Source organism: Poromitra crassiceps (assembly GCF_964638095.1).
Source record: "Poromitra crassiceps genome assembly, chromosome: 12".
Classification (NCBI taxonomy): Eukaryota; Metazoa; Chordata; class Actinopteri; order Beryciformes; family Melamphaidae; genus Poromitra; species Poromitra crassiceps.
This window is the reverse complement of record NC_139632.1, coordinates 20,482,121-20,503,086: the sequence shown is the minus strand read 5'-3', so window position 1 is coordinate 20,503,086 and position 20,966 is coordinate 20,482,121. Positions and strand designations below refer to the sequence as shown.

Below are 20,966 nucleotides of genomic sequence, written 5' to 3'. Positions count from 1 at the left end.
CCAGGAATTTCTGCACACAGCCCAGGCTGCTTTAGGTTTGAAGAGTTTCCTGAGGGTTTTGATTACTGTCAGACAGGGACAAAACCACTGCAATGGCTGCAACACACACACACACACACGCACACATGCATGCACACACACACACACACACACACACACACGCATACACATGTGCACGCATACAAATACACAGAGAGAGAGAGAGAGAAACAGAAAGAGAGAGGGAGCAGGAAAGGGGGGGCGCCATAGGACAGACTTTGACACATTCCTGGCCGATGGCTCTAATACTCTCTCTCCCTCCTTTTTGTGGTGAGCCGAGCAATTCTTTCCAAACAAGAGCAGCCTCATCTCTGATCCAACTCTCTGGGTTTGATTAGCTGCTTAATGAGCCTGCCGTCGGTATGCTGTGGTCTACTCTGTGTGCACACACACACACACACACACACACACACACACACACACACACGGGCCCATGCACACACATAAAGGCACGCGCATAAAGGCACACGCATTGCACACACACACACACACCCACACACACACACACACACACACACACAGGCCCATGCATGCACGCACGCACACGCACGCACGCACACACGCACACACACACACGTGCATGTGTGCGAATAGAGTTTGTGTGTCTGAATGCTGCATAGCACTGAATTATAAACAAAGCCCACATGCTCTGGTCCAATCAGCTAGGCTTTGGGGCAGCTCCAGCTCCTAAACACTCTCTCTCTCCCTCTCTCTTACCTTCTCACTTTAGCTCTCTCTCTCTCTATCTCTCTCTTACCCGTTCACTTTAGCTCTCTCTCTCTCTCTCTCTCTTACCCACTCACTTTAGCTCTCTCTCTCTCTCCCTCTCTCTCTTACCCTCTCACTTTAGCTCTCTCTCTCCGTCTCTCTCTTACCCGCTCACTTTAGCTCTCTCTCTCCGTCTCTCTCTTACCTTCTCACTTTAGCTCTCTCTCTCTCCCTCTCTCTTTCTTACCCTCTCACTTTAGCTCTCTCTCTCTCTCTCTCTCTCTCTCCTACTCTCTTACCCTCTCACTTTAGCTCTATCTCTCTCTCTCTCTCTCCTACTCTCTTACCCTCTCACTTTAGCGCTCTCTCTCTCTCTCTCTCTCTCTCTCTCTCTCTCACACACACACACACATAAACTCAGAAAACCCTCAACATGCACAACCCAGCCCTGCCCTCAATAGCCTGGCACCAGCTCAGACAAACATATACATAGAGACCCGCCCCAGGATATTCCACTGGATATCCTTTCAGTTCCGGTGGAAAGGTTGGATGGTGGAGGTCAAGGGAAGGGTAACACCTCACCACGACAGCTCCTCCCTTTCCTCCTCGGAGATGTCCAGACACCGACCGTCATAAATACATATCACAACCACTTCAGCCAGCAGGTGAGAAGGAGAGAATTCCTCTTTCTGATGCTCACTCGCTGTTCACTACTGTCATGACTGACACAGACGTACACAAACACCTCGGGGGAACAGACACAAACCTGAGCTCTGTGTTGAAGATGGCAAACGTGCATTTGCTGGACATGAAGCCCTTCTCCACATCTCTCAGCTTCAGGTTGTCCAGAGGGAGCATGTACTTCTTCTCCTTCTCCTGGATGACACACAACATGGAGGGATTAAGGCAGACAGACAGACAGACAGAGGTATGCAGGGTGAATTACTAGCTATTCATCAGGAGGTGACGAGAGGGAGAGGGGGGAAAACGCAGAGGAGAGATTTACATGTCTGATGATAAATAAATACCAGCGAGTGTAAAGAGAAGAAACTAGAGAGGGAAAGGCCAGAAAATAAAGTGAAGAGGAGAACGTGGGAGAGGGCAAACAGAGCAGGAGATGTGGAACACTTTGCTGGGAGATCAAATGGTGTGTGGGCCTACAGTCTGCCTGTCAGACGGACTCACATTAACAACCCACTAACTAGTGGAAGAGAGACAGGGTGAGAGAGAAAGAGAGAGAGGGAGAGGGAGTGAAAGAGAGAGACAGGGGGAGAGTGAAAGAGAGAGGGGGAGTGTGAGAGAGAGACAGGGGGAGAGTGAAAGAGAGAGGGGGAGTGTGAGAGAGAGACAGGGGGAGAGTGAAAGAGAGAGGGGGAGTGTGAGAGAGAGACAGGGGGAGAGTGAAAGAGAGAGACAGGGGGAGAGTGAAAGAGAGAGGGGGAGTGTGAGAGAGAGAAGGGGGAGAGAAACAGAGAGAGAGGCCATAAGTCTACAGTCTGTCATCACCGCAGGGACTTATGAATGACAGAGAACAGTTGGAGGAGTGGAGCGGAGAGAGTGAGGAGAAGCAGACAGTATGGAGGCAGGGGGGAGAGAACCGAGGCAGGGAGGGAGGGAGGGAAGGAGGGAGGGAGGGAGGGAGGCAGGGGGGAGAGAACCGAGGCAGGGAGGGGGGGAGGGAGGGAGGGAGGGGGGGAGAGAAGGAGCGCAAAAAAGAGGGAGAGAAGGCCGGGCCCACATGTGAAAGTCATTACTCAGACTCCAGCTCTAACACAACATTTCTCCGAGAGGGAAACCCATCCCCCTCTCCTCCCCGGCCGGCTGCCTCCAACTACACTTCCAGAAAGCTGCTTTGGTTCCAGTTCCATCCATGGAAGAGGTGGAGGAGGAGAGAGAGAGGAGAAGAAGGGAAAGACAAATCACACACGCAAGGATGGAGGGCATTCGCTCACACACAAAAAAACATACAGCATTTGCGCACATGTGCGTGCCTGTATGTGTGTATAGGTGCACATGCATGGTAGCAGACAGAGATGCTTAGAGATGCAGAGTGCTGCTGGCAGGACATTTCGGTCTCCCCTCTCTCAGTGCTCCCCTGAACCCTACGACTCTCGTCCTTCGTTCCTCTTTCCCTCTTTTTTTTCCAGAGGGGCCCACTTCCTGTTACAGAGGCTGAAAAAAATGACAGAACGCGATTGGCGCTCGTACAGCAACATCTGGGATCGCTTTAGAGGGAGGGGGGAGGAGACCGAGGAGTGTATAGGCTGTTCTGATGGGGTAGAAATAGAAAGTAGAGATGAGGCGCTAGAGGAAGAGGAGGGATAGAAGGAACTTCTGGAGAGAAGCAGGCCACTTTCTTTTTCCATTTTTTTTTTTTTTTCTCTCGCTAGAGATGAGTCGGTAAAGGGTGCAAAGGATGTGGAGAATGGCGAGCGGGCGAGAGCGAGTGTGCAGGAGAAGTAGGGCGAAAATGCAGACCACTCCAAAGTTGATTCCCCATGGGTCCCATCAAGCCATATATGGCTGCTAAGGTCCTCCCTGCCTCTCTCTCTCTTTCTCTCGCTCCTCTTATTTCCTCATGCCTTCCCCAAGTGAGCAGGCAGATCCCTGAGCTGAAGCTGAACGAGTCGATGTGCCACGTCAAGACTGGATACGGCGCCGGGACGCAGCCCTTCGGACGCCCCGACCCAAACACAGCGACATCGCCGGAGGTGGGACACGCGTAGGTGTGGGTGCCTGATGTGTGTGTGTGTGTGTGTGTGCGTGTGTGACCCATCACCCTGTGACCCGGCTGGGACAGGATAAGAAAGAAGAGATGGCGCGCAGGGGAAAACTTTGACCCGGGGCGCCGTCTTCCCTCCGGACTGCGGGCGAAGAAACTGAGAGTGGGAAGAGAGGAGAGCGGAGAAGGTCCTGCTCCGTCATCCCAGTGTTCAGACTACCTGTTCAGGATCTTACTGGTGTACAGTAGTCTGCACATTGGTTAGACTGTGCAAGGAAGCGCCTCGACAGCCTACGCCAACATCACGCTCGCACGCACAAGACTCAGGACGATGGCAACACCTGCATGTAGTCTATCTATGTTGTGGGGAATCTGGGGTGTAACATTCTGTGAAGTCTCTTGCTCGAATGCCTTTCAATGTGCACACAGCATCACTTCACCACAGTGGGGAATTGTCCATCAACGTACCGAAGTCAAGCATGATGGTTTGTTACTTGTAACATTTGTCAGCTATAGGGTCAAGTGTCTTTGTGAATGGAGATCGATGCATAAGTTCAAGGTAGAGAAAGTGTACACTAACCACTGATTTCTCCCTCCAGAGTGTCCGGCATACTGTATGAAGACTGTTTCTGCATGTGTTGCCATGTGTGTGGCCTTAGTGCAGTGTGACTGGATCATTACTGTGCTCTGAACTAACTGCTTTGTGTGTGTATGTATGTGTGTGTGTGTGTGTGTGTGTGTGTGTGTGTGTGTGTGTGTGTGTGTGTGTGTGTGTCTGTATGTATGCATGCGTGCGTGTGTGTGTGTGTGTGTGTGTGTGTGTGTGTGTGTGTGTGTGTGTGTGTGTGTGTGTGTCTGTCTGTATGTATGCATGTATGTGTGTGTGTGTGTGCGTGTGCATGTATGCGTGTGCATGTAATCTCAGTGGTGGTCGTGGAGAATCATACATCAGAGCTGCTGTGTCTGAGGCTCTGTCTCCTCTGCCTATATACTAATGGATGTGAGATATGGAGCAGGCCTCACATGCACACACACACACACACACACACACACACACACACACACACACACACACACACACACACACACACACACAGAGGGGAGTGTGTAGATTGAGTGTATAGGCATAAGTCATCTGTTTTCCTTCAGGCTGTATGGTGGAGCCCTGGCAGTGGAGGGGTGAAGGAATGTATGTCTGTTCAGTGTTGTATGGAGATTAAACTCTGTAAACTATTAAGCTGCACTCTGTACACGGGCTAGAAGTTGGGCGAAATAGCAATCTGTACAGGGGGCGAAGGAGGGACGCTGGACGGGGAGTTGATGGAGGTGAGGGGGGAAGAGGGGAAGAGGGGCATTTGTGAGGGAGACTGCGGAGGAGTTGAGGGGGAGTCAAGGGGGGAGGTCTGCTGTGTAGAAACAGCCATGTGGGATTTCTCTGGGCAGATCTTGGAAGCTGGTGTTTGGACAAAGCCTCAGATTTTCCAGCCAGGAATGTGCAGAGTCCCAGGGAGACTGCCAACCACAGAAAGAGAGAAAGAAAGAGGGAGAGACAGAGAAGGAGAAGGAGAAGGAGAGAGAGAGAGAGAGAGAGAGAGAGAGAGAGAGAGAGAGGTAAGGAAAGCGAAAAACGGAAGGAGGGGGGGGGGGAATAGCAGTATAAGAAAAAATAAATGTCTGTAGAGGTAGGGAGTGTGGGAGGAGAGAGTGAGAGCGGGAACTGCAAGAGAGAAGAAGCAGAAGCTTGGCTTGGGTCTGAGGCCGCATGAAGTGTGTGTGTGTGTGTGTGTGTGTGTGTGTGTGTGTGTGTGTGTGTGTGTGTGTGTGTGTGTGTGTGTGTGTGTGATGCACTCCCATGTGGCCAGGCATATAGATCTTATCTGCTGTGATAACATGGTTGACCAACAATCCTTTCAGCCATTCAAAACATACAAACAGTCGACACAGGGGCCTTCAAACACAGTGAAGAGGTGTAAGGATGTTATAATGCCACGTACAACTGAATCCAAATGATTTGGAAAGATCCACACGTCACAGTAGTTTTAGTACTCGCTGTGATGCGTACATGTCTCATCATCATCATCCGCAGACCATCTAAGTCCATTGCTCTTATGTGGTCACCACATTTGCTTGCGTGGGCTTTTTGTATTATTTCTGACAGATGTGCGACGTCTTGATCGTGTTGATTGGTAAATGCTTAGTAAGGACGAGGAGAGGAACCGTACAGTATAAAACTGTGTGTGTGTGTGTGTGTGTGTACAATATGCATGCCTGAGGCTGTGTCTGGGAACACTGTGTTCAAGTGACCCAGTGTTTATCTGAAAAGTGGCTGTGTGTCTGTCTGAGTGAGTGTATATTTTTCTCCACTATTTGCATGCCAGGTTGTTTACATCAGAGCCCGCATGTGTACTGTATACTGTATATACAAGTCTGTGCACTGTGCGTGTGTGTGCGTGCGTGTGTGTGTTTGTGTGTGTGTGTGTGTGTGTGTGTGTGTGTGTGTGTTTGTGTGTGTGTGTGTGTGTGTGTGTGTGTGTGTGTGCGTGCACGCTAGTTTGGCTTGGGGCAGCTCCAGCTGTGTCAGAGTGAACCGCTCCAAATGCCTGAACTCCCAGAAGAGGAAGAAGAGGGGGAGTGAGGGGAAGAGTGGACGGAGAGAGGGGGAGGAATAGGGGGAAGGGGGGTGAAGAGGAATGAATGGGGGAAATGCAGGGCCTCAGTTGCAGGTCCAGGTGCCAGGAGAGAGAAGCAGGGAGAACATCTAGGTGCCAGGAGAGAGAAGCAGGGAGAACGGCTTGCAGAAGACAGACAGGGATAGAGTTGCTTTTTCTTTTAGTTATTCATAAAATGGTCAAATTCAGCTCCCCTAAAGACAGGGTCAGTCTGTTTAGTTTTTGCCACAATGCGGCCTCCGACTATTGTTAGTGGTTTGAGAACAACAACTGATTTCTAAAAGCTGATTTCTAAAAACTGATTTCTACATGCTGTCATTTGTAGCAACCACTCAATTGTCTCTGTCAGACTATGCAACTCAATAGTATTCAGGACAGCAGCACTACAAATATAACTTTATCAATCAATCGTAGTACATCTATTATAAGTGTGTGTGTGTGCAGATGCATGTTCGCATGGCCTTCATTAACCAGACACACATCCTGCGATGAGCTCCCCTCCTCTGATCTCACTTCCTGTACTGGGCCCTCCCCTCTTCCCATGATGGCATGACGCGGCCTGTGAGCAGTGCTGTGACAGGATGACAGTGTTGTGGTGTGTCTGCCTGTCTACACTTGCTGTGCAGACCTTCTGCTCCTGTACAGCAGGCACAGACAGGCAGACAGATGGCAGCCCCGCCACGCTGACTGACAGACGGACAGCTCCCTCCACCTATCAGAGCAGAGGCGCACCTTCCACCTACCTCAATAAAGCTGCTGGGACTTTGCTGATAAGATGAACAGACGAAAGTTTTCAACACCTCCCACCGTCCTTTGACGTCATTGCCTCTCAGCCTACGATGGCGTTTCAAGCTGAGATGTGTATGTGTGTGTGTGTGTGTTTAATAAACTCTCGATGACTTACGTGCTCTGCTGTGTTTTGATTTCACAATCTTCTTACACTAATGTCAGTCCATATTACAATTTATATCAGTTTCTATTTGAGCATATAAGGAGTGAGGGAAAGCTATGGATAAACGACTGTGGCTATTAGATACCTATCTCCAAAACACACGTTACCAAATGTCAGAGCAATAAACTAGACACTCATTGAACCAGTAGAGGCCTCACCTCGTCATCCTTGAACCAGGACAGGCTCTCTGCACTGAGGATGAACCAGTACTCCCTGGGCCCGCCTTTGATGATGCTGATGTTGCTGATGGTCAGCCAGCCCTTGTGGATGACCTGCACAACAGCCACGGGTAAGAGGTCAGGTGACAAGGTTGACAGCATCAGTACAGGGGTGCGGAAAGGATTCATTAGTGGGAAGGAAGCAGAGAAAAAGTCCTGCTAGTACGGTATAGTCCCTGTGAAGATGTGCAAAGCAGGCTGAAAACAGGCTACAGTACACAATGAGGGCAGCTCCTGCTGGTGGTGGCGCAAGACTCAGAAATAGCTAACACTGGAGGGGAAAAAATTACATTTTGGCAACTTAGAGCAGTGGTTCTCAAACTTTTTCATGTCAAGGACCCCTAAACTGACACAAATTAGACCACGGACCCCCTTTTGACAAGATCTTTTTTCCAGGGTCCCCCATCTGCTAAGAATTTTGCTTTTAGATGTTTTACTACAGAAAGTGTATGAAACCATGACCACATACCATGAATACATACGTACATCATTATGTAATTTTTATTACTTATGGATGGAATTATAGTGAAAATAAATTATACCCCTTTTTGCTGGGGACCCCCCTGGAATTCCCCTCAAGGACCCCTGGGGGTCCCCAGACCCCACTTTGAGAACCACTGACTTAGAGGCATGTGTGGTCATGCATGGTGGAATCACAAAGTCATAAAGCCATTTTCGCTGCTCCACCAGCACCAGTATGAGCGCAGTGACATGAGTAGCCAGAAAGAATGAAACTGGAAAAGGAAAGACAAACACAGTAAGCATAGAAATAGTCTCGCTTGCCAGACTCTCTCTCTACAACGGGGGAGAGTCTGGCTGTACTGGCTGGCACTCTGGTATAGCGGGGGATAAAAGCACTGTTTACCTTTAGAACTGACCACCGAAATTACCAAGCAGGCACATTCCCGATCCAATCGTTTTCAGCGTGTAGCAACCGTAGCAATGAGCTAGCATTGTTGATATTATTGTTTCACAGCGGCGCAGGTATTTGAAATAGACAGATTCGACACGCACAGTGGCAGAGGCATTTGAGATAGACAGATTTGTCACAGAGGGAGTGGAAAGGAAATCCATATATGGTCGCAGCCGGTCAGTCAGAGCGGATCGGAGCCAATGGCAGAGCTGAAAGGGATTTTCTTCCACTGCCGACTGAAATGGACGGCACCAATGGCAGAGCTTGTACCAGCAGCCTGTCCCCAAGCAGCCAGACTTCTCTCCCTGCAGGGAGGGAAGTCTGGCAAGCGAGACTAGCAAAGAAATGACCCTAAACAAACAAATAAAACGAGGCTGGAAGAGATGGGAGCCAGGAAGAGAAACATGGACATTGGAGAGGTGTGCACAGAAACATATATGTACTGTATGAATAAGGGTGGAGGAAATATAAGACAGTATAGAGAGAGTAGGAAGATTCAGCCTCTGCGTATATTTATGGAGCAGTGGAACTGTGGAAAAGAGTGTTAAAGCACAGCAGTGGGGCAGAGAGAGCACAGTGTAAACAAAGTCTACTGACATTGAGAAGTAGAGTGCTCATGACATTAGCAGTGCGACAATCGGCAGATGACAGAAAAGATGATGAGTGAACTGCTGCTGTGCAGGTCAGCGGGTGTCAGACTCAGTGGCATGCCAACCCACACCCCTTTAGCTTGAATCCTGCACAGAAACATGGCCAGGAGGGGCAGTAGTGAGAGAGAAGGCTTAAAGAGATTGGTCTCCTACTATTAGACTTGATCGAGGAGCCACACCCTGGAACAGGAGAAAAACAGGAGATGAGTTAGGAAGGTTAGGATGAGGCTAGTGTGTTCACTGGCAGGGCTTGATATGGGATTTTTGTGGTCCCTATTCATGTTGATCATTTTAAAGGTAAGTTAGTTAACTATTTTCAATGTGTCTATGGGGAAATTATGTATTTTTTGGTAGCATGAAAGGTTGAATGGTTGTGTAAATTCCAGTTAATTACTTGTGAAGGACACTACGAAGAGAAGACTTCTTACAGTACATAATCAATGCATCAATGTCATTTCGTGTCCCACGGACAAGTTTCCTGGGAGATTTTTTTTTCTTTTAAATAAACAATGTAGCACTGTAATTCTGTTCTTAATGATTCCCTTCCTCAAAGGTGTATGAGGATAAATGTTATTATGTTACACATCAATCATAAGAGATTATGCCAAAAACTTCAGTTTTGCTGATTGCATTCCTGTGAAATGCCAAGATCAACTCATGGTTGCAAGGTTGGAACAAAAGTCCCCCTCAGTAAAATCTGGACACAAGGAAAATCTCCAGATTACGTGCAGCTGTGAATGCTCTTCTTCATTAACATGGTTACGCATAACACATGGTATGAAAATCAATGAAAGCAACTGAAAATAATGGGTGGATGAATGATCAAAAGGGTTTTATTTGTATCTTGGCGTCTGACAGAGAGCACGGCATGTATTGTTGTATGCAGTGATCGTATACTGTATAGAGATACTTAAAGTCTCACCTGGTTTCCTGCCATTCCTAGTACAGTCTTCTTATTGCTGTGGGGACTCTTCTGCTGGCCACTGACAGAGAGAAGGACAAAGACAATGTGACAACATATAGGGACATATCCTACACCCAAGTGCAAGTACAAGGGCAAATCTTTGCTACGTTCTAGCGCTCAAAATCTTTTTTTCTCTCTTTTAATTACCACACTGGGTCACTGAAACACGTCCTTTGATGTACTGACCCAGTCTTAATTAAAAGAAAAAAGGGAGATTTTGAATGCTAGAAACTAGCAAAGATTTGCCGTTGCACTTGGACATAAGATATGGCCCATAATCAATTCATTCATAATTACTAGAAAGTACTGGCTCAAAATGGTGCATAGCTGTGGAGAACTCACTTAGTGAAGCCAATGAAATCCTCATGGTTGGTGTTCATGTACGCAAGCTGTATATCAATGAGCAGCATTACCTGGACAGAGCAGACATATACTGTAATAAGTGGAGAGAAAACATATTTTACAGAAACCTACTTATTCAGCAGTGTTATCCAAAACTGATTCATGAATGCAGCGTGTAAATGTGTGTAAACCTGGTCTCTGCATATACTCTCTTGTTCCCGGATTGCCATGGTCACAATTCCCTCAGTCTCTCCTCGCAGTTTGGGAAAGGAGCTAAGCTATAAATAAAACATACCAGACATCAGTCAAAGGAGCCTTCTCACACTCTGAAACGTACACATATGCACACACCCTCACAGCGTTATACCTTGTTGGTGCACTGGCACACAGTGGCGATTAGTTCTTGAACCACCAAGTCAATACATTTAACGCATGGCTCCTTTAGCTTCACGATCTGCTTTTTCACTATGGCTTCAAACGCCATGTCAGGAGTGAACAGGCCTGTCCTAGAGAGAGAGAGAGGGGAGGCAGGTGGAGGAAAGTGAAAAAGAAATGGCGGTTGGCTGCAGCAAACAAATTATGGTAAGCATTTGACACTGTTCAAAGTGCCTTTATACTACACCTGACGCCGTGGATGTTTTTGATGGCATAGGTGATCTCTTGCCGCAGCTCTGTCTCATCCGACTCAATCTGAAGACGGACAGTACATCATTAGCTGGAATGAGCACTGAGCTGGAGAGGGGTTAGCATTGCAGTTACTAATGGACACACGCATGTTACCATCAACAGCACGCCTACATACAGTACAGTATGCACACACAGAATCACACACATACCTTGACCAGTTCATAGGGGAAGCGCTCATGGAAGATTCGGTTGATTTTAGCTCCTCCTGACAGCTCAACGGTGTTTACTTTGTCGCCTGAGCCCTCGATGAGCTTCTCAAAGTCAACTGCCAAGCGCTGAATTAACCTAGGAGGCAGAAACAGACACATCAGGCACATACTGGAGAACTCTGGTGTTGCCACGGCACGGGTGTGCCTGTGCCACCCAAAGAGGCAGCTGGCACACCCAAAAATCATCAGATGCAGAATGCATTTTTAATTATATACTTACTAAAACATTTTGTTCGAAACTTAGACTATTATGGTCTAATAATAATAATTGTTCATTTTAAAATAAAAAAATAAAAATAGTTTTTGTCAAAAAAAGAATCCACCGTGCACCATGCACAGCCTGCGTACCAATCACACAGTACTGTATTAGTAAACAATGCAATGCCTGCAGCAGCTAATGCTAGAAGCCGCTAGCTTATTAAAATGAAACAGCAGTTCCAACAACAACAGTTTGTCATTATGTGTCACTTTATTGTAAAGCGTCCTTGGGTTCCTTGAAAGGCGCTGTTCTGGCACCTGAGCACGTAGCGATGCACACATCACCAGATAGCTAAACACTCTTGAATAACTTGACTGAAGTAGCACTGGTATCTTCAATAATGACGAAGGAGCGTTAAGTGAGATATCAACGTGCACTTGTACATCCGTTTTAATCATGAAGAAGAAGATACAGCACTGTGAGGTCGAGTTGAGTACAGGTTGAGTTGAGTACAGGTTGAGTGTGAAACTGTAAATGATACAAAAATGGCTATCAATACAATGCAATCAAATAGTTTGAAATACAATGAAATATGAGCAGAAATAATTACTAACAACATAAATGAATCAAACTACTCACAGACAAAGCTTCTCCAAGGTTTACACAGGTGAATGAAGAAAGAAGTAGTCCTGAATCATGCTTTTCCCTTGTCCGTTTTCAGGTAGAAAATGGCTGCTCTGAACATGTGAGAAATGGCTGCTCTGAACATGTGGCTGACAACCCATGTGACCTTTAACAGCCAATGAGAATCCATCCATCTAACTAACAAAATAGCAGGCGACATTCACATAATGGCCTATAGGCGGTGCTAGAGAAACAGTAAAACAGAAAGAAAGCATGTAAAATGCCTGTAACGTTACACTCCCCGTCTGGGATTGAACGCAATACCACTATTAAAGACTAAACACAGTTAGGTTAAGTTAGAGTCTTTGTACCCCTAGGGGGACAGGAGCACCACCACCTCAGTGATGGGGCGGAGGAAAGTCTTGGAGGTCCCACCTCTGGCGACCTTGAGCTCCAACTTCCTGACCTTACCGTCGCTTGCAGGAAAAGCTTTCGTGACCAAAGCCATAGGCCACTGGTTTCTCTTAACCTGGGTGTCCCGAAGAAGTACCAGATCTCCTTCCTTGATGTTGGGATGAGTCTTCTGCCACTTGGAACGGATCTGGAGTGAAGAGAGATACTCGCGCCTCCACCTCTCCCAAAAGGTGTTGGCCAAGTGCTGGACTCTTCTCCATTGCTGGCGGTGTAGATCTGCATCGACGAAGCATCCTGGCGGAGGATGAGGACTGCAGACCTTCTGGGTAAGGATCATGGTCGGAGTAAGAAGCGATGGAGCATTAGCATCTGTTGAGATGGTAGTCAGAGGTCTGGCGTTGATTATTGCAGACACTTCTGCCATGAGAGTAGACAGAACTTCGTGGGTGAGATGAGAAGGTTGGATTTGGGACAGCATGGAATCCAGAATCCTCCTGGAGACCCCAATCATCCGCTCCCACACGCCACCCATGTGGGAGGAATGGGGTGGATTAAAGATCCATGTGCAGCCTTCTTCGCTGAGGAACCTGGAGACGTTGGACTCCTTGTCATCTTGTAGGAGCACATTCAGCTCTCTGCAGGCTCCCTTGAAATTTGTGCCACAGTCTGACCGGATCAGCTTCACAGGTCCTCGGATTGCGAGAAATCGACGGAGAGCATTTATGAAGCTCGATGTATCCATGGCCTCGATCAGTTCTATGTGAACAGCACGCACGCTGAGGCAGGTGAAGATCACTGCCCACCTCTTGCTGTTGGCAGCGCCCCCACGGGTGCGTCGAGTAGAAATGCTCCAAGGGCCAAATACATCAATGCCTACATTGGTGAAGGGCGGTTCTGTGCTCAGCCGATCTGAAGGGAGGTCAGCCATCTTTTGCTCGGCTGTCTTACCTCGGAGCTTGTTACATATGACACACTTGTGCAGCTGTTTAGCGATGCATCTCTTTGCTCCAACAATCCAAATCCCATCTGAGCGTATAGCTCCCTCTGTAAAGATCCGGCCTTGGTGCTTGACTCTCTCGTGGTAGTGGTTGATGAGTAGAGTGCCAATGTGGCTGCGACCAGGGATGATAAGTGGGTGTTTCTCCTCTACTGAGAGAGTTGACTGATGAAGCCGGCCCCCGACTCTCAGGAGTCCATCATCGTCGAGGACAGGATCCAACTTCCTCAGTGGACTGTTATTCGGGATGTCCATCCCTTGCTTCAGACAAGATATCTCTGTCTGATATGCTTCGCTTTGGGTGCATCCAATGATGATCTGCTTTGCTTTTGACAGATTGTCAGGAGTGTGAGCTTTCAAACATTGATGCCAGCCTTTACATTCTGTGTTCTGCTTTTTAGTCTCGGCTCTGGTGGTCTCGGCGATGTGTGTCAGAGTGGCTATGGCTCTGGTGAGAGACTGCCATGTTGAGAATCTCTCAAATCGCTGAGAGCCCAGGTTTGTGTTGGTACATGCCGTGAGGTGAGAGCGAACTTCATTGTCAGTGTCCGGGTCGACGAGGTCGTAAGACGTTTCCACAGGAGAGTCTTCTTTCATGGGTAGCATCAGGAACTTGGGCCCGGTGAGCCAGCTGGTGTTGGAGAGCATTATTGCAAGTACTGATCTTGTTGCTACATCCGCTGGATTCTGGTTGGTGGGTACGTAGTTCCACTGTTGAGGGCTCGAGGACTTCCTGATGCGTTCCACTCTGTTAGTCACATACACATAGAACCTGCGGGTAACATTGTTAACGTAACCCAGCACGACCTTGCTGTCGGTGTAAAACCTCACGTCGTCAATCTTGACATCCAATTCTCTGGACACCAGTTCCGCAATCTCAACTGCTAGGACTGCAGCTCCTAGCTCGAGCCGTGGGACTGTATGGACTGACATAGGAGCCAGCTTGGCCTTTCCCATGACAAATCCTACATGGGCCTCTCCGCTGTCATCCAACACCTTCAAGTAGGCCACTGCAGCGATGGCTTTCACAGAAGCGTCTGAAAAGACGTGCAGCTCCACACGCTGGGCGTTAGAGATGGATGTGCTTGTGTAGCAACGAGGAGTCTCAAAGTGTTCAAGGGCTTGTAGTGAATCTCTCCAAGCGATCCACTCCGCTTCCTTCTCAGCTGGGAGGGGCTCGTCCCAGTCAACGGTATTGTGAGTGAGCTCCCTCAGGAGGAACTTTCCTTGTATGGAGATCGGTGCCACTAGACCAAGCGGATCGAATAAACTGTTCACAGTAGCAAGCACACCTCTGCGTGTGAAAGGCTTCTTGTTGCTGGTGACCCGGAAGGTGAACGTATCGTTGCCTAGGTCCCAGTTCAATCCTAGGCTGCGCTGCACTGGAGGAGAGTCAACATCTAGGTTGAGGTCCTTCAAGTCCTTGGCGTACTCGGAAGTTGGAAATGCTTGCATGACTGCGGGACAGTTTGAGGCAATCTTGTGAAGATGTAGGTTGGACATGGCAAGCATACCTCGTGCTGCTTTGAGTAGATCCACGGCTTCAGTTATGGAGGGCAGAGATTTGAGGCCATCGTCCACATAGAACTCTCTATGTACGAACTCTCTTGCTGCATGGCCGAACTCATCTTCTCCAAGTAGAGCAGCTCGTCTGAGGCCATAGGTCGCTACCGCTGGAGAGGGACGGTTGCCAAATACGTGGACCCGCATTCGGTATTCGACAACCTCCTCCATAGGGTTGTTGTTCTTGAACCATAGAAATCGGAGGAAGTTCCTGTGATCTTCCCTCACGATAAAGCTATGGAACATCTGTTCGATGTCTGCAGTGATGGCAAACTGCTCACGTCGAAAGCGCATCAGAACTCCCAGCAAACCATTGTTCAGGTCTGGTCCGGTCAGTAATACATCATTGAGAGACACTCCCAGATGTTTGGCGCTGGAGTCAAAAACGACTCGGATTTGACCCGGCTTGTGAGGGTGATACACTCCGAATGAGGGGAGGTACCAGCACTCTTCTCCCTCTGCCAAAGGTGGAGCCAGCTCTGCATGCTCTTGGTCGAAGATCCGTTGCATGAAGGTGATGAAGTGTTGCTTCATATCAGGCTTCCTTTCAAGAGTCCGACAAAGAGTGTTAAAGCGACTCAGAGCTTGCTCCCTGTTGTTAGGCAGACGTGATCTTGATGTGCGGAAGGGAAGTGGGGCTACCCAGCTGTTTCCCTCGTTGATGTACATCTCTCTATCCATTAGCTTGATGAACTGCTTGTCCTCGATAGAAGGGGCAACCTTGTCATCATCCACTGTGCGCTGGAAGATCTTGCTTCCCAAGGGTTCCTCTTCATAGCATGGAGCTGGAATACAAGCGAGCCGTGAGCTTTGGTCGTGGGGAGTGCGAGACCCTTGATTGTTCTCGGTGAGCTTCTCTTTCAGAGTAAAATGGTTCGGGCAGGGTGTGAAGTAGGAGTGGCGCCCGTTCTCGAGAACCTGAGTGCGGTACACTCTTGCGTCTTTGGGTTTGTGAGCCGCACCTAGACAGGCTTCACCGATGATGACCCAGCCGAGATCTAAGCGTTGGGCATATGGTGCGCTATTGGGTCCATTGCGCTGGTCTCTCACCTTGTGAACCTGTATGATGTCACGCCCAAGGAGAAGTAGAATCTGAGCCTCTGGGTTGAGGGGCGGAATGTGCTTGGCAATGGAGTTGAGGTGAGGGTGATGTTTCGCCACTTCAGGGGTAGGGATCTCTGACCTGTCTTCAGGGATGTAGTTGCACTCTATGAGAGTCGGGAGATTTATGCTGAGACTTCCATCCAAAGGTTGTGCAATGAAGCTCGTGGCTCTCCTTCCAGACATCTCAGTTAGACCGGCACACGTCCGAAGTGTGTAGAGAGCATCTGTGCCTTTAAGGTCAAAGAGGTCAAAGAACTCAGATCTGGCGAGTGACCGGTTGGACTGGTCGTCGAGAATAGCGTAGAGTCTCACCGACCTGTGCGGTTCTCCATTTGGATGCACCGTGATTAGACATATTTTAGAACAGGAACGTGGACTGTTGTTCTCTCCACAGACCAACGTACACTGGGATTTCACAGTAAGAGACGGCTCACCCTTCTCCCCGCCGTTCTCTGACTCAGGGATCTGGTTGTTCCAAGGAGCTGGTCCAGGATGCAGAGCAGCTATGTGCCTGTCACTCTTGCATTCTTTACACTGGACTGCAATTTTACAGTTTTTGGCAAGATGTTTGCTTGAGGAACAACATCTGAAACATATGCCAGCTTCCTTGAGAAACGCCCTGCGTTCCTCTATGGTCTTGCTCCTGAAGCCTCTGCAGTATTTCAGAGGGTGAGGCTTCTTGTGGATAGGGCATTGGCTACTGACATCTGGTCTAGCACTGAGACTCTCTGTAGTGTCAGAGTCAGGCGTAGGAGAGAGCTCTGTCTTGTGCGAAGAGATGAAGTTTCGTGAGCTGCTTGTCTTCTTCACTGCGTTGTCTGGCTTCATTGCAGTAGCAGCTGAAGATGACAGAGAGAAACTTGGGTCGTTGCGGATAGAAGCCTGTCTGCTTACGAAATCGGCAAAGAAAGCAAATGGTGGAAAATGGACCCTGTATTGTAGCTTGTAATTACTCCCTTGAGTAATCCATTTTTCTTGGAGGTTGAATGGCAACTTCTCAACTATGGGGTTCAGGCCTCTCGCTGTGTCTAGGTAGACAAGTCCAGGTAAAGTGCCCTCATTCTGCGCTGATACTAGCTCCTGTAGCAGGTCACCGAGCTCTCTTAGCTTCTGAGGATCCTTATTGGTGATCTTTGGAAACCTCTCCACTCTGTCTAAGAGAGCCTTCTCTATCATCTCTGATGTCCCATAACATTCCTCAAGACGGGACCATGCCATTCTCAGACCTTGAGCTGGGTCGTTGATGTGGACGGCTCGGATCCTCTTGACGTGTGCTGAAGACTGTGGGCCTAGCCATTTAGATAGCAGATCGAGCTCTTCACTTTGGTTAAGTCCTGTTCCTCTAGTGGAATTTATGAAGCTTGACTTCCATCCCCAGTAGCTCTCAGGTAGATCATCAAATTTGGTAAGACCAGAGCTCAGCAATTCACGTCGAGCGAGGAATGTAGCTATTTCACCAAACTCTGTATGGCTGGCATAGAGAGTGCGAGGAGCTTGTTTGTTTAGATTGGACTGGAATGGCTGATGTGACTTCATGAGGTAGGAGCTGTATGATTTAGCATCAGGATCTGGCATCTCTGGCTTGTTGCTTGAGATATGTGGTTTGGTCCTATTGAGGCCAATGTTAGAGAGGTCTGGAGCGGCGCTGTTGAAGGCAGCAGGATTGCGTTGCTGGGGCTGAGGAGGATGTGTTGAGTCAATTAGTATAGGATCAGAGGTGGCTTTAGAGTGGCACTCAACGTAATCGCTGGTTCTCTCCTCTGGAGATTGTGTTGGAAGAGCTGCGATGTTTGAGTCTCTGGGGCCCCTTTCCAATTCTGCTACTGTAGACTCGAGAGCCTCAACCTCTGCCTCTGCTGCTGCAATCTCTTTATCCAGTTTTAGTTTAGCGAGAGCAGCATCCATCCGAGCCCTTTCTAATAGTATTTCGTTTTCTCTTTGAACGAAGGCTGTGCAGGCACGTGCAGCCATCACTTTAGCTCGTGCTTTAGCTACAGCTAAGCTAGCAGATGACTTGTTTGAGCTTGATTTTGAGTTGCCAGCTATAGACCTGGTAGTCAACGTCTCGTTTACTGGGGCAGCTTCCCCCTGTCCTTCTGTAAGCTGAAGCATCTCGTTTGCTGGAGCAGCTTCCTCCTGTCCTGTGTGCTCTACATTCTCATCTTCCATCTTGTTGCTTTATGAGATCAGGCTGGACAACCAGAATGGCTTATGCAGAGTACTTCTTTTCTTTTATTCAGGTGATATCTTCTGTCTAAACCCGCTGTTGGGCTGTCTTTTCACTGTTCTGGCACCTGAGCACGTAGCGATGCACACATCACCAGATAGCTAAACACTCTTGAATAACTTGACTGAAGTAGCACTGGTATCTTCAATAATGACGAAGGAGCGTTAAGTGAGATATCAACGTGCACTTGTACATCCGTTTTAATCATGAAGAAGAAGATACAGCACTGTGAGGTCGAGTTGAGTACAGGTTGAGTTGAGTACAGGTTGAGTGTGAAACTGTAAATGATACAAAAATGGCTATCAATACAATGCAATCAAATAGTTTGAAATACAATGAAATATGAGCAGAAATAATTACTAACAACATAAATGAATCAAACTACTCACAGACAAAGCTTCTCCAAGGTTTACACAGGTGAATGAAGAAAGAAGTAGTCCTGAATCATGCTTTTCCCTTGTCCGTTTTCAGGTAGAAAATGGCTGCTCTGAACATGTGAGAAATGGCTGCTCTGAACATGTGGCTGACAACCCATGTGACCTTTAACAGCCAATGAGAATCCATCCATCTAACTAACAAAATAGCAGGCGACATTCACATAATGGCCTATAGGCGGTGCTAGAGAAACAGTAAAACAGAAAGAAAGCATGTAAAATGCCTGTAACGTTACAGGCGCTATATAAATCAAAGTTATTATTATTATTATCTTCCACCCGGCGCTATGTGGCACAAGTGTCTTTGCTTGTGGTTGCTCTCATCTGTGCGCCCGCCCTTAAAATGAGGTGTGGTCAGGCGCATTGTTGGGACATTGCCATCTTGAGGCATTGGAAAGCACTTGCGTTTTGACCAACAAAAACCTGGTCTACAGTCTGGCGCAGTGTTTTCATGCTATTCAAAGGAGGCAAAATGCTTCGGTACGAGGATGGGGATGATGGCGTACGTATGCCTTTACGAACAGGTGAGGCACACACTCTGAGCCACGGTCATTCATACAGTGGACTAGGAAGGCTAATATAGATATATAGGCTTAAGGCACAAATTCTATTATGGCCTGCCAAACTGAGTGAGAGTGAGCGGTGAGATAGAGAAAGTGTGCAATGCATGGCAGACATTACTCCATCCCACCCCACTGTCCAAATGGTGAGTCATTCTGGCCAATAAACTCAACTTCTGATGTAACAAACTCAAATCCTGATGTAACATGTCAGTCTGTAATATTTTTCAATAAAGTGGATGAAATCTGGCTAAAGTGAATCTATTGTATAAGAAATGACTGTTTAACACTGAGGAGGTTAATAGTGAAATTATTGGTCTTTACTCTTTAGACTTGCATTTTGTTTCTTGTGACCCCCAATACAGTCTTTGAGAATCCCAGGCCTAAAATATTACTAACACAAATAGTACTGCTGCTACTACTACTACTACTACTACTACTACTACTACTAGTACAGCAGAGACCTTTAGATAGAGACATCCAAACTTCCAGTCACCTCCTGTATCTATGCCACGGAGGTTTCGCCACTGCCACACCCCCTTAGGAGACTGGTCAGCCAATGAAGTTTCATGCCATTGACAGACAGCAAATAATAATTTGATAACCACACCCATTTAGGAGACCGGAAAAGTACCATTTCTTACAATTGGCGGAGCCTGAAGTGGGGTGTCTCTGACTCTATCTAATATTAAAGCTCTCTGGTACTACTGTAGTACTACTACTAGTAATAGTAATAGCAATATTAGCAACAATATATGCACACACAAAAAGTTGTATTGGTGCGGCGGGGACCACCCCCCCCTTCCAGTCTGTGTTGTAGAGAAAATTAAATGTGGCACACCCAGTTTTTCTGTTGCTCACCCAGTGTCTTTTTTTCTGGCTACGTTAGTACTGGAGAAAAGCTAGCATACTAACAATTGAAATTACAAATACATGGACACACGCGCACACACACACGCACACGCACATGCACACACACACACACACACACACACACACACACACACACACGCACAGAATGAATGAGTGACTGACTGTAGCAAGGCCTTGGTTTTGCGTGTGGGGTCATCAGGACTATAATGTCTGTACTCCTCAGCTTCTTTGTGCAGAGCCAGCAGTTGGCTCTGCAGATGGCTACGGACGGCTGGCAGAGTCTCCCGGATGTGATTGGTCAGTTGCTGCAAACAAAGAACACGAGGGAGAAAAATATGTATGCACATTTGTGTCTGTGTGTAATGCTACTTGCAAGAGCTAGAAGTCAGTGCAAACCCATAGTATGATTACCATTGTGTGTGTGTGTGTGTGTGTGTGTGTGTGTGTGTGTGTGTGTGTGTGTGTGTGTGTGTATGTGTGTGTGTGTGTGTGTGTGTGTGTGTGTGTGTGTGTGTATGTGCACGTGCACACGCGTGCGAGTGTGTGTCTGTGTGTGTGCAAGTGCGCGCATGTGTGTGTCTGTGTGTACCTGGTTGAGGATTTGTTGTAGATAAAGTGTGCCCATTCTCTCAGCCATGTGTCTGTAGGCTGGATGGGACAGGAAGAACGTTTTCTCTGCAAGCAGAGATTCTTTAATATCTTTTCTCCCAACAATGTCCTTCTGACTGCGGTTCACCACCCCAATGTAACCTGGGGAGAGGAGGGATGAGAAGGTTATGTAACCAACCTGGGGAGAGGAGAGATCAGAAGCTATGTAACCTGGGGAGAGGAGGGATCAGAAGCTACAGTATGTAACCTGGGGAGAGGAGGGATCAGAAGGCTATGTAACCTGGGGAGA

At 47.9% G+C, this 20,966-nt stretch overlaps 1 protein-coding gene across 2 annotated transcripts in view; it reads right to left on the bottom strand.

Moving 5' to 3' along the window:
* The window catches only part of dnm3a (dynamin 3a), a 42,039-nt gene that overhangs the window by 9,488 nt on the left and 11,585 nt on the right, over positions 1 to 20,966 (bottom strand). Inside the window, exons 6-16 of one of the 2 annotated variants that reach the window (XM_083648342.1) lie at positions 20,658 to 20,818; positions 20,231 to 20,373; positions 11,014 to 11,149; positions 10,800 to 10,867; positions 10,545 to 10,683; positions 10,369 to 10,455; positions 10,178 to 10,248; positions 9,794 to 9,854; positions 9,025 to 9,051; positions 7,249 to 7,362; positions 1,514 to 1,623 (exon numbers count right to left, since the gene is read on the bottom strand). In XM_083648342.1, coding sequence (XP_083504468.1) covers positions 1,514 to 1,623; positions 7,249 to 7,362; positions 9,025 to 9,051; positions 9,794 to 9,854; positions 10,178 to 10,248; positions 10,369 to 10,455; positions 10,545 to 10,683; positions 10,800 to 10,867; positions 11,014 to 11,149; positions 20,231 to 20,373; positions 20,658 to 20,818 — 1,117 coding nt within the window. The remainder of the gene's footprint in view (positions 1 to 1,513; positions 1,624 to 7,248; positions 7,363 to 9,024; positions 9,052 to 9,793; positions 9,855 to 10,177; positions 10,249 to 10,368; positions 10,456 to 10,544; positions 10,684 to 10,799; positions 10,868 to 11,013; positions 11,150 to 20,230; positions 20,374 to 20,657; positions 20,819 to 20,966) is intronic. The other variant, XM_083648343.1, reaches the window with a different exon arrangement.